The sequence below is a fragment of the Patiria miniata genome, unplaced genomic scaffold (genome assembly GCF_015706575.1).
Source record: "Patiria miniata isolate m_02_andy unplaced genomic scaffold, ASM1570657v1 HiC_scaffold_5, whole genome shotgun sequence".
Taxonomy (NCBI): Eukaryota; Metazoa; Echinodermata; class Asteroidea; order Valvatida; family Asterinidae; genus Patiria; species Patiria miniata.
The window spans coordinates 41366777-41381082 of record NW_024037072.1 but is presented as its reverse complement, the minus strand read 5'-3'; the positions used below and the strand labels follow the sequence as shown (position 1 = coordinate 41381082).

Here is a 14306-nt window from a genome sequence, read left to right as displayed (position 1 = left end):
GTGGATTGAGAATCAAAGGGAATTGGGGCAATGTTAGGCCGCTCTCAGGTTGACCTTGCGATGTCACAGAATAGTCGGTGACTGACTTTTCAGGACCAAGCTGCGTATGAGCTACCACCGTCAGGAACATGTTAGTCACATTTTTTGGGGGGACCTAAGTGCAACTGTGAGAATATTAAGATGATCGGCATCAGTAGGCACTGAATAAAATTGAGTCGCAGAAGAAAAAATATGAACTTCTGTGCCCCAAACGAGTTCCCAACAGGCTCGAATGAATCGCATTTGACTTGTGTAACTTTACATCATTGTGTGCCCATCTGGATCATCTAATTTTATTCTGAATCTTCGTCGCATCGTGGGTGTCATGAGCATGACTGCTATTAGTCTGTGTCGAGATGCCGCTTGTTCCATGATAATCACACAATTTCTCAGTTTTATGACCGGAGCTTGACTTTTCTGATTGATACCGCGGGTTCCCTTGTGGTGTAAGCAAATTGCAGGTTAAAGGGAATATACATCATTTGCTTTTGCTGTAATTTTCAGAAATGGATGGAATTTGGGGGTTGGAAATATATAGCACATATAGTTACACTTACTTTTTTGAACTTTTGGGTTCGAAAATGCTATAAAAACCAAGAAAACAATCATTTTCCTGTAGTCTGGTTCCCTGACTCCATATAAGAAGAAACAGAGCAGTTTACATACATTGGGGAATTGTATGGTCAGGGAACCAGTCTAGCTGGCTTGTACCCGTTCATAGGTGTGTAATCGATTGCAAACAAGTGCGATGGTCAATTGGGGCCAGTATTTGAAAAACAGCCAGTTTTTTCCAACGCTGGTCGGCCGACCAGCATTGGAAATTGATACAAAAATACCACTATTCTTGAAAATGACAGTATACCAGGTGCCATGATTTTACAGGATGCTTTACACTGTCATTCACTAACAGTCCAGCAAGGTATTTCAAAATGATTTGGTACTTTTATTTTTTGATGTTTGCAAATGTTGTATTTTCCCTTTAACCCGAAGCCGGCTTTAGGATCCAGCAACAGCTAAAGACAGAACGTTATTCTTTGCAGGTTTTCAGGATTGTGACCTGCTCGCCATTCAACTCACCCAAATATGAGTATGTGTTGGGTCCTGTAATAGCGACACTATCCAGGGCTGTCAGACAGACACCACTGCCCCCTGGGGTGGGGCTAGCAGAGGGTGGGGGAGATGGCATGAACCGACTGTCAATTGTGGCACACACATTGGTGTTCATGTCAAAGTCACACCTGAAAAAAAAATATTAAACCACTAATGAATTTCTATTCAATTCATGAATATTCGAGCAAAAACCACAGGATCATGTAATGGGTTTCGTGCACAAACAAAAGAGGGCGCTTTTTGACCGCTTACGAGAGCCCTGTGGATAAGACACACTGCATGCATGTACTGGTTCGCACATGTATAGCACAAAGTATGCAGAACTTCTTTACTCTGAAGGTGCGCCAAACTAAAGCCTCTTCACGTAAGCGTCATCAGCAATGCGTTCAAATGTCTCTCCCAGTGGTCTCCCCCAACTCTCCCTTTCTTACCGTTGAGGGGGTACTTGTTCACTAAGCCCATACTTAAGTTATCAAAGTCATCTCAAGTCTATCACAAATCAATCACACATCATTGTATTTCCTCAAGTAACGATGAACTGTCACAAAAAGTATTCCTGTTTCATTACTCATCCCTTGTTACTCGTGACTAGACTTGTGATTGAAACGAATACAACTCCAGTTGGCAGCAATTAAGACTAAATACTAATTTTCTGAGTTCATGAGAAAAATCATCCAACCAATGCATCAGGGCACAGAAAAATCATAATAATTGTATGTAATCACAAAAGATAATACAGGGTAACGTTCATGAGAATTAAAAATGAGGAAATCTGCAGATCCGAGGAAAAGTTGAATGCCTCATAATATGACAAGAGTTTAAATAATTTGTTAGAAATACCTTTATTTTCAACCCGAACAGTTATCTTATCCTTTTAAATCCCATTTTTAACCTTTTCAGCATTGAAATATGTGAAATTATTAAACAAATTGCACAAATGAAAGACACATTAAAGTGAATGTTTCTTAACTGTAGTAATGCCATTGGAATGGACCAAAAATGGAGTTACAAAATTAGCATTTTCTCAGCAACCAAATTTCCTGTTTTCATGATTTATTAAATATCTGAAGGAAAAAAACTTGCAGCTTTAATCTACTATCCGAAACGAAACAATTCACAGATCACGTTTGTAAAAAAAAAGGCAACAGTTTTAGGGTTCTTTTTTGGGGTCACCCTGTAGATGCAAAGAAGGACATTTTAGATATAGATTTCCAAAAACAAAAAGATTAACTAAAATGTAGTAAAAGAACGTATCAGGAAACATTTGTACTTAAGAATTTATGGCAATGAATGGATGTACAGTCTCCTAAGACCACTGACCTGCTGCAGTAAGCTGTGGCTGCTTGGCTGATTGGGCACACCGTACCCCCACCGCAGTTCCCCTCCACGTTGGTGCCCCTGTCTGCGCACACATGCGTCAGGGGGTTATAGCCCGCATTATTACAGCAAGCCTGTGAGGGGGTGATCTTCTCAGCGCCACAGCACTGGTCATTGGCTGACCGCTTGGCTTGTGGGGTAGGATAAGAATGGACCTAGAAACAAACAAAATCCAAAAAAATTTTGTTTAAATAACCAGAGCAGAGCTGTAATTGAGTTGATTAACAATTACAAAGGAATGTCTTGGCTGCGTCACTTGATTGGCTTGTGACTTTACTTGAGACTTTTCACTGTCTTGTAATAACACACAGTGACTTGTGACGGACTCAATTACAACTCTAAATCAAGGACATTTCCAAGTGCAATGTCATACTGAAAGTAGTGTGTACCTCAGTGTAAAAACACAAGTATGAGTGGGTAGGCCTACACCGCATTTTGAGGAAGTTTTTTATTGTTTATAGGCAAATTAGGACCGAGTTATGAGGACTTTCTGCTGTCCCCACAGCATTTTTGGTCCCACAAATACCTCGTACAGACTAGTGTACGTTCCCACAACTACAGAACAAGAATGTGTGTTTTTTCCTCTCTCTTATTTATGAGAGTGGCTAATGCTCATCTTGTAAATTTTAATTCGATGACATCATAACCCTCAAAGTTATATCTAACTAGAATGTATATGCACACAAGATATTAAAGCAAAACAGGCTGTATTGGGTTTATGTTTCAAGTGTACATTTGTGCTTTTTATTCTTTTTACAATGACTTCTTCAAGATTGAAATGAACCACATACAACAATGTTACCTAATCACATAGACTGAATAGAATTTTTTTAATTCGGAGAGATTAGATCTCCTTATACGCGGAGAAAGTTTGACGTCACCTCCTCCCAAGGTTAGGCTCACTTCCTTGACAACAGTTTACGTGCAATCCATGAAGACAAATTTCATGTACATGTGTATGTTTAATACACACAATCAAAGACAGCAATTTTAAGTCCTACTTTTATAGAACATTTTCACAAATCAGTACCTGACAATGGTTCACTGCCTCTCAGCAGATTGTCACCACGCCAGTTACAAGCACAGCTGTGCTTATTTTTGCTTCAAAGAGGAGAATCAAGTCAATTAAGAAACGGATATATGACAGCCATAGCGAATCTGGGCCATTGCAGTGTGCGTGAACCAGTAATCGTGGTGGGGTGTTTTTTTTTTGGCACCGAGTTGACCTCTAAGTGACGTCACGATTATTCCAGCGAATAACATTCTCCTTTAGGACTTTTAGCATTACCTTGACGATGCCAGTTTCTGATGAGCAACACAGAGTGACATCAGGGTCCACATACTCAATGCCGCAGCACACCTTGTTAGGTTCGGGGTTAAAGCTCATGGTGAGGTCATTCTCTTGGCAACACACCTGGTCCGATCCAATCACAGAAGACCCACAGCACTGGCTGTTGAAACCATCTTGGAAAGTACCTGAACATGAGGTCACAGTGAGGAGGCTTTATTAAAAGTTGGTGGCTACAACTTTATGAAGACTTCAGACTTTTGTGATACTTTTTTCCCAGCTGCTTTCGACCAATTTCCTTTTACGGATCCACTGTATTTAATATAGCTGGTCATCCATCAGGAAAACAAAATAATGAAATCACACGGGCCAGCATGTTTTTGGAGAATGTGGTCTATAGACCTTTCTACGCTTGGTTGGCAAACTGCACATTTTGCCAACCATGGGTTGCAAAACTATGGAAGGTCCAACATTGCAAAAATGAAGAAGAGTTATTACCATAGAGCTATATTAAATTACTAGAGCGCTAACTCGTCATCCTGCGCGCAGAGACGCTTTGAAGCCGTCCTGGGCGCAGACATTTTGAGTTCGTGTGCGTGTTTGTAGAACATAATGAAATTAGATGGATTGAATTTTGAAAGTGTACTCTACATGCAACGCGCAAGTAGAACATACGCAAACAACGTAAGCGCGTCATTGACGGTTAAAAAAAACGTGAAGGCAAAAAGCATCTTCAGCGAATACGCGCACGCGTTGCGCTGTTTGCGTAGAGCAAAATGACACGCTCATTTGCTGATCGTGCATTTTGGGTTTGGGCGTATTGGCTTCGCGACGCACCGGTATGGAATACAAACGCAGATATGCAAATAGCCGTACAAAAGCCATACAAAATTTCTAGGTCTCCATAGGTTTGTGTACAAACATGGATGCGCCCAGCAGGCATTACTTTGTACACGAAGTTAGCGCTCTAGTAATTTAATATAGCTCTATGGTTATTACAGATAACCAAAATATTATTTGATTATTGGAAATTCATCATTGTCAACAAAATTACAACACAATTCCTAAACATGCCATTTTATTATGTATTGAGGGCGTTATGAGGACTTTTTGGGAAAATATGTTGCCAACCACGGCTTATACAGGGTGCAATTAATAAAATAAAGCATTGAAGTATATGTGCAAAACTGAATGAGAAGGAAAGTTATGTTTAAAGTCGTGTTCCCTGTGCTCTTCCACAAATTTGCGAACAGACTGGCTTTCGGTCTGTACATTATCGATACTGAATGTGGGGCACGAACCAGCCTACCCCGCGAGAACAGAAGAATTGTCTGGCAGCCAATAAGTTGAAATTGTGAAGTAATAATTCACTAACTAAACATGGGCCGATGTTTTTGGTTGATGTCTCATTCAAAAGTAACCAACTTTTGTATTGCTAGAAAACTGGCAATTTAGATAAGGAACCTATTTTTCGGGATGAAACCCGAAAATAGCACGGGGAATGCAACTTCAAGTAAACACAGAAAATTAAAAACAGAAATCCACCACCAAATCAGTGCATAAATCAATTTGGACACAACTTGGATTCCAAGAGAGATCCTCATTTGTGAAATGTGTCCAATTTGTCATGCTACCAAGCCAATGGAACAGACTACTTTGTCATGTTAACAAATGGGAGCCACTAGCTTTTGATCACAAGAAAGTTTGGGTATAAACTTTTTGGGGTCCCAGATATTATTGGCTTTGCTTAAGCACAACAACCTGGACATAAAGTAGTGAAAAGAAAAAGAAACAAAGTTTTACATGAAGTACAACTTTATGGAAACATAAATAGTTTGAATGCAAGAAAAATGGCAAATCATCAACATAGAAATGCACAAAATGCTGACTCCAAGAATGTAAAATTTGAATGGAAGTGTATTAGTAAACAAAATAACATCAGAGTTTGTGATACCTGCTGAAAAGGAAATCTGTGTGAAAAAAAACACTACAAGATAAGGTGCTTCCAAAGCACAGGTTTACGCAACAGAAGGAAGAAACACGCTTTGTAAAAGAGAGAAAAGATAAAGTTTACTTAGAAATGTAGAGTGCCATGTTGTTCTAGGCCATGAATCTAACCATTTTATTTTTGTCTATAATTTTATTGAATGGAATATTACATTTTTTTTACCAAGAAAGTACAGAACTTTTTTTTAAACAAGGGAAAGTAACCATCATTCAAAAGAATTCCAGCCAATGAAGTGTTCTGAGCTTTTATAAAAGTATTTTTTTTTTTTTTTTCAGGGACAAGGCTTGAGACATTTTTCACAAATCCACTGCTTGTTCAAATGAAATGATCTGCAACGGCGACTGCCAACCAAAATTACAGAATCTTAAACACATCCATTTATGATCATTTGCTTTTCATTCATTTTGTTCGTTTCCAATAATAACACCACTCAAAATCCACAGAGGAATGTTCAAAACTTAACCTGTTGAAGTTTCAGCTCAGTGATATTCTACACTTTTTGAGAAAGCACTGAAAACCGTGCACAACCTTTTGATCACGAAACACGGTTTCGTCTATAGAACTCATTATTTCCAAGGATCGGTCAATTGACTGTTTGTTGGAAATCACCTCAATTTCTTAAGTTCTTCTAAATGACAGCAAGCCAGATGGAATAATTTCACTGCGTGTCTAGTACTAGTACGATCTTTAATCCAAGTAAGCTTTTTGAAAAGAATTCAGTAGGTTACTTTTGGGGTAAATGCAAATGATCCTATGTGCCTTCCATTCTATGCCACCCACAACCATTTACCACCTGTGATAGTGGTATATAACATCTGTGACCAATGCTATTCAAACACCTTTTTCACAAGCAGAAAAGAAATGAAGTATGTTGCCAAGCCACCAAGCACCAATACAAAATAAAGTAGAAGGAATAACAGGATAGGAACCAAGGCAGAAAGAACAGATGCCACACTCAAAATACTTTTACCATCAAAGGACACAAACGTCATCTGGCAGCACAGTCCCTGCGTCTTGTCATAGAATGTACCTACAAGTGGTTAAAATCTCAAAGTTATTCTGGTCTTACTCAAAATGTTTTTGACAAATGAATTCGAGATTGTAACGCTGACATAAAAATCAAGGACAAATGTTGTTCTAAAAGCGATGAATACGTGTCAACTTTTGACCTTCATTGCTGAGAATTGAAGTTTAATTGAACATTGGAGGTGTATAGATTAAAAGGGGACCAAACAACACTGACAAAAAGGGATAATGTTTTTGACAAATGAATTCGAGATTGTAACGCTGACATAAAAATCAAGGACAAATGTTGTTCTAAACGTGATAAATACGTGTCAACTTTTGACTTTCATTGCTGAGAATTGAAAAAGGGATAAGATCTGCAGTCGTGGGCATCTTGTACAGCAATTATTTTTAAGAAGCCGTATCCTCTTTGAGTGATCCCCGTTTGCTATTTCCAAGGTTTGCAGCATTGCTCATGTTGCTGGCATCGTGACTTGGGCAAAATCCCTGGCTACATGGTACACAGGTTTATGGGTTCTGACTAGCACCCCTTGAACAAAGACATTGACTAAATGGGGAAACCGCCAACATAGGGCTGGATAGCTCAGTTGGTAGAATGCAGGAATGGCAATCCGGAGGTAGCAGGTTCAAACGCCGCTCAGGACAATTGTCTTTGTTCAACTTACACTATAATGCACCTAGTCGGTTTCCCTATGTGGTTTATTTGAAAATTTGGGTTATAAATAAGCTTTGTGCATATTTTGTCGGTCAGCATCACATATGGAATTCCTGAACCCAGCGGCCCAATAGGTAAGGACACATAGAAACTGTAGGCATGAAATAAGCTTCTGTAACGAGGTAAAACATAACAAAAATCTGGTCCAAAGTTTGGGTGGTCTTATGTAGAGAATTCTCATCCTGGACGCCAGTGGTAATGCAATGAAGACTTCGTCCAACCTGGGCTAATCCAACATTGTAATGAACGTACCTCCACAGCATATCTGAGGTCCTGCTGTGTCATAGGGCACACCTCTGCAGCATGCATCACCGGGCCCCACAGCTACCCTATCCTCATTGGGGTCCGAGCAGCATATCTGACCGACCGGCACGCTGACGTACTGACCGCTGCAGCACTGGTGGTCAGCCTGGTACGGATGGAACTGACCGCCACAGCAGACGTCTGAGGACACGGTTCTGGCTGGGAGGTAGTTGGTGCCACAGCACTCGTAGGAAGGCTGCTGGTTGTGGAGGACGCCCTCACAGCAAACCTTAGGTCAAGTGCACAATAAAACCCTCACTTAAATGTGAAACAACTGGGTCAATGTTTTGTTTGGCTTGGGCCAACAAAAAAAAGTCTCCGGTATGCGCGCGCGTCGCAGTAGCCATGCGCGTCGGCAAAATGAAAAAGTTTTTTTTCAATGAAAGATGATGTCTCAAAACCGCCAAACTCACTGGTTTGACTGGAATCCAGTTGCTGCACAATCTTAACATGTTTTTAGATGGGGTTATGGTCGAGAATAAGCTTTATGTGGCCTCTCTGGACTGCCATATATTTGCACTAAGTTTAGTCGGGCACCATTTGCAGTCATCAGCCGACATTTGAAGCAAAAAAATCAGGTAAAAAAAAAAAAAAAGCCGCGTCGCCGCACCACTTTTTGGGCAAGCTCCATACCAGAAACCGGAGACTTTTTTTTGTTGGCCTTAGGAAAATGTTTACATAAATGTAGGCAACATTCACCTGAAAGGCTCCCCAAGCTGCGTTCCTCTTGCTTCTAGTTTGTCTAAATTTACTTGACAAAAAATTGTTTGCGTGCACTCAACATCAGTTGTAAGCTTGAAACCAACACTGCCATCTACAGTTGCCCAATTTAAACCCAGTTACTAAAATTCCACAAGTTCAAAACAAAAATGCAGTTTCAATTTTACTAAATTAACTGAATTCATACTGAAAAAAAAATTGGGAAATAGTCCACTACCTGACTGCCGGAATAACACTGATTACCACAGACACTCTCTGTGATACTACACTCCAGGTAGAAACATATGTCTGTTCCTGTGCCTCCACCCGACCTGTCAATACAGTAAAAAAGACAAATAAATCCGGTCAACAACAGAGCAGTAAATGTGGCTTGAGGCTTTGCATATTTTAGATACAAGGATATGACTCGACAGCTGGGATGTAGTCAAGTCCATCACAAGGCCCTGGCAATCCCTCCAAAGTCCATCACAAGTCCTCCAGTCCCAATTCAAATCACAAGCTATTCAAATGAACTTTGAAAAAAGGCACTCCCTTGTTATTGTTCATCCACTGTTACTTGCGACTGGACTTGTGATGGTCTCAACTACAACCCTGCTTTAATAAAGCATCAGTCCATCATTTGCAGCTATCCAAATAAGTAACTGGCGTAATTATTGTTGAAAAACATACTGGTTGAAAAATAGTAAGGGAACTAAACTCCCTGTGAAATTATTCTTTCTGGCAAGCTCTCATTTTGAAGAAATCAACGAAAAAAGGCCTTTCCAACGGTGCGTCTTAAGAAGCACCGTAGGAAAATTGAAATTAGTAGTTCGTTTTGTTATTCGGCGCAGCGCTCGCAAGCATTGGCACGACGCACAGGCGCGCGCGGTTGCTATAATTCGTTGGATCAGTGCGCGACATCGCGTAAAGCTGCAATTCAAAACAATTCAAAACATGATTAAGCAACTTTTGATTTGAATTGAGATCCTAGAATGCTGTTTTTCTCGGAATATACAGCTGAAGCTGAGCTGAAACTTCATCAGGTTAGTTGTTCAGTATCCTTCATTAGATTTTGAAACTTTTGTTGCTTCAAACGAACAAAATGCACAAATTACAAATGATGGACTATGTCTTTAACAGAAGTGAATTTCATTTTTTTCACCCACATGGCATCCATGCTTGTCGCAATGTCAAACTGTCCAATAAATAATCTAAAAAGTGCACTCTTTCTAATTATGCAAATGGAAAATGGAAAGGTATACAAATATCTTTCAGAGCCACAGTGCGGGATCCAACCACATATTTTGTATGCTGTTGTTTTTTTATTGGCTCCGTGCACTAACTGAGAGGGCGCTTTATCACCACTTTCAAGAGCCCCTTGGACGGCACACACCGTACTGGTTCGCGCGCATGTAGCTCTAAGTACCCAAGGCTAATTTTATTCTAAATGTGCACAAAGCCATAGCGTCTTTGCATTATTGGCAATAGAACTTTAGGCCAAAAAAAAAAAGTCTCCGGTTTCTGGTATGCACGCGCGTCGCCGTAGCCATGCGCGTCGGCAAAATGAACAAGGTTTTTTTTCAATGAAAGATGATGTCTCAAAACCGCCAAACTCGCTGGTTTGACTGGAATCCTGCTGCTGTACAATTTTAACGTGTTTTTAGATTGGGTTATGTTTGAGAATAAGCTTTATGTGGCCTCTCTCGATATTTGCACTAAGTTTAGTCGGGCATCATTTGCAGTCATCAGCCGACATTTGAAGCAAAAAAATCAGGTAAAAAAAAAAAAAAAGCCGCGTCGCCGCACCACTTTTTAGGCAAGCTCCATACCAGAAACCGGAGACTTTTTTGGGGGGCCTTATAATGCTGCCACCATTTCAGTCATGTTCCTTGTATCCACTAACAGTACTGAATGATAATATTTTTTGGGCAAAAAGGAACCAGACTATTTTTCCTTCCAGCCTCGCTTTGGATACGTTGATTTGAATGGGAAAAAAAAAAATCAAGATGGCCGCAAGATGATAATGTTCTATACGTTCGAATGTCTCTCCCAGTGGTCTCCCCCAACTCTCCCTATCTTACCGTTGAGGGGGTACTTGTGCATGGTGCCAATAGAAGTATGGGGAATAATGGAGCAGTGAAGAGATTTGAAATGACTTACTCTTCATCACAGGTTGTGTAAGCCCTACGGTACAGCTCATACTGCAGGAGGATGCCGTTGGGCTGGGTCGGGGTCACCCAGTTGACGTCTATGACGCTAGACCCCAGTACCCTCAGGTTAGGGGGCGTCATCCCGGTTGGGGGAGCCTCTAGGGTGGTGGTGAAGGTGGCGTTGCTCAGGAGGCAGTCATACACGGTGCAAACTTCAACCTGGGGGGAAAAAGGATTGCGATTTTTTGGACATGGGATTGACAGATTCTCTCTTGCCTGGGCGGACACTTTTGATATTATACAGGGTGACCCCTAAAAAATGCAACCCCAAAACATTTGCCTTTAAAAAAAAAAGGGGGATCTGTGGATTTTATGTTTTGGGTATCAGATGAAAGCTGAGTGCTTTTTCTTTCAAATACTGAAACAAAAATCATTAAAACAGCACTGTGGGGGTGACTGAGAAAATGCCAATTATGTAAAAGTGGTCATTTTTCATCCTGTACACAAGTACTGCAAACAGTGAAACATTTTTCTGTAAGCATGGGCGTCGCCAGGATTTTTTTCTAGAGGGGGGCAAAACATGTTTTCCCCCAAAAATTCCTGTATTTCTCAACATATTCTTGATTTCTCAGTTTTAGAGGGGGGCAGGGACATTTTTGCCCCCCCCCCCCCCCCACTCATTAAATTTACACTACTATGACTTGGCGCCTCTTATTCTTTTCTTTTTTTTCTCTTTTTGTTTTGTTGTTTTGTTTGGCTTTTCCGGGGGGGGGGGGGGGATGAACTCATCCCCCCCCCCCCTCGCGACGTCCATGACTGTAAGCCCACTGTGCAATTATCCTTTATTTGTGCTATTTCTTTAGTATTTTGACATTATTAATGATGCTGAAAGGGTTTAATATAAAACTAAAAAGGATGACATACCTGTTCAGGTGGAAAATAAACCGGTATTTCCATCAAATTCATCTGTACTCTTGTCATATTATGTGTCATGTTGTTTGTAGGGATTAGGACATGCACAAATATATACAGTGTGAGCAGGATAAAAATGACTACTTTTACACAATTGACGTTTTCTCAGCAACCCAAAGTGCTATTTTCTTGATTGTTTCAATATTTTCAAGAAAAAACTCTCAGCTTTAATCCGATACCAAAAGCATAAAAATCCACCCATCTTTTTTTTTTTAGAAGGCAAATGTTTTAGGGTTGCATTTTTTGGGGGTCACCCTGTAGCACAAAGCAAGTAAGAGTTTTTGACTCATTAATTTAGATTTTTAATTTGAGATTGTCCCCTTAAAGCTATAGACCATCATTTGCAGCAATCCGAAAAGTAACTGGCGTAATTATTGTTGAAAAACAAACTTGGTTGAAAGATATTAAGGGCACTAAACTCCCTGTGAAATTATTGCTTCTGGGAAGCTGTCATTTTGAAGTAATCAACGAAAGAAGGCATTTCCAACGGTGATTCTTAAGAAGCACCGTAGGAAAATTTAAATTAGTAGTTCATTTTGTTATTCAGCGCAGCGCGCACAAGTATTAGAACGACGCACACGCACGCGCGGTTGTTATAATTCGTCGGATCAGTGCGCTACGTCGCATATGGCTGCAATTCAAAACAATTCAAAACATGATTCAGTAACTTTTGATTTGAAATTGAGATCTTAGAATGCTGTTTTTTCTCGATATGTACAGCTGAAGCTTAGCTGAAACTTCATCAGGTTAGTTGTTCAGTATCCTTCATTAGATACTGAACCCTTTTGTTGCTTCAAACAAACAAAATGCACAAATTACAAACGATGGACTATAGCTTTAATTACCTGGATCTTGTAGATGGTGTAGGGTTGTAGGTTTGACAGGATATGTGAGAATGTCGAAGAGGGTAACGTGGCCACTACGACGTTGTCTTGATAGACGTCGTAGCGGAGGATGTCTCCGTTGGGTTGGGCGGGTGACTGCCAGGAGACTCGGAGGGCTGAGGGGCTTAAGATGTTGATGGTGGGTACTGAAAAACCTTCAGGAGCTGAAAAAAGGATATGGTTAGAAAAGATAGTGGATTAGGACGTTAAAATTATGAACATGAAAACTGTCATAGGTAGCCTGTTCAATGTGGTTCATGTGAGTGTGTTTTTAGGGTTTTACAGTGTTTTTGAGGAACTCGTTTATTATTTAATTTATTGCCTTTTCATTGACTGTTTTAACGTGTATACTGTATGTTTACATATTTAATTTTCTGTATTGTAGGTATTTGAAATGTTATGTGCAAAGCGAGAAGGAACATTTCATGCTGGCATGACGAATAAATAAATTGATTGAAATTGAATTGATTGAAATTGATTGAAGCTGCGTTTTACAGAGTATGCTCCCAGCTTTCCGTTGATATATGCAATTATGTTTTTACTGTGTCTTCTAAATCATAACTTATACTGTTTGTTCATTGTTTAACTGATAGATTTCTTCCTTTTTCCTTTTAAATTGTTTGTTTACATGCTTCCATGACCGAGATCAAAACAAAAAGCTAAATCTTTCAATTGGCGACGTCGGTCTGATTCAGTGATGGTAGTAAAGGAGCTGTCCCAACAATGTACCATTGCTCTCGTGTGGACCTTCCCATTTAAAGAGGTTGTGGAATGCTCGAAGACATTTCCGTCATTTTTCGGGTATATGTAGCCTAAGGTGTGATGAAATAAAAACGACTATTGTTTCTGTCATAAAATGAGTACAAAAGGTACTTTTGAGAGCTGTTTTTCAAGTCCTGTCATGCCTGTTTCGACCCGAACGTGCAATTTGTGTAAAAGTCGTCGTTGCGGGCAGCAAACAAAACACAGTAAATCGTGACGTAATAAACAGGACTCCCGATGCAGAGTAGCATAAACGAGTCCTGTTTATTACGTCACGATTTACTGTGTTTTGTTTGCTGCCCGCAACGACGACTTTTACACAAATTGCACGTTCGGGTCGAAACAGGACCTGAAAAATAGCTCTCAAAAGTACCCTTTGTACTCATTTCATGACAGAAACAATAGTCGTTTTTATTTCATCACACCTTAGGCTACATATACCCAAAAAATGACGGAAATGTCTTCGAGCATTCCACAACCTCTTTAACAAACAATCTATATTAAAGGCATATAGGATCATTTGCACTTAATGCATTTTGTTCCTCTTCAAGTGTTATTACAACACTTCAAAGACGAATGTTCAAAACCTAACCCTGTTGAAGTTTCAGCTCAGTGGATATTACACTTTTTGAGAAAACTGTGAAAAACGATGCACAATCTTTTGATCACGAAACACAATTTCATTAATATTACTCTCTTTACTTCCAACAATCAGTCAATTGACTGATCATTGGAAATGGCCTACATTTCTTGATTTCTTCTAAATGACAGCAAGCCAGATGGAATAATTTTACGGGGTATTTAGTACCAGTACGATCTAAAATCCAAGTAAGCTTTTTTATAATAATTTGGTAGATTGCTTGTGAGATTAATGCAAATGATCCTAGAAGCCTTTAACAGAGAACTGTTTAGACACGTCTTCTCACTTCTCCATTAGCCCAAACTCAGTGTCATTTTGATTGGTACATGTTCA

At 39.9% G+C, this 14306-nt stretch overlaps 1 protein-coding gene across 2 annotated transcripts in view; it reads right to left on the bottom strand.

Moving 5' to 3' along the window:
* Nucleotides 1-14306, bottom strand: part of LOC119741066 (usherin-like) — a 99435-nt gene that overhangs the window by 21555 nt on the left and 63574 nt on the right. For both annotated transcript variants that reach the window (XM_038216716.1, XM_038216715.1), the window contains 8 exons: nt 12533-12735; nt 10726-10934; nt 8804-8897; nt 7816-8095; nt 6793-6852; nt 3815-4002; nt 2470-2681; nt 1117-1277 (listed from right to left, as the gene is read on the bottom strand). In XM_038216716.1, the coding sequence (XP_038072644.1) occupies nt 1117-1277; nt 2470-2681; nt 3815-4002; nt 6793-6852; nt 7816-8095; nt 8804-8897; nt 10726-10934; nt 12533-12735 (1407 nt within the window). The remainder of the gene's footprint in view (nt 1-1116; nt 1278-2469; nt 2682-3814; nt 4003-6792; nt 6853-7815; nt 8096-8803; nt 8898-10725; nt 10935-12532; nt 12736-14306) is intronic.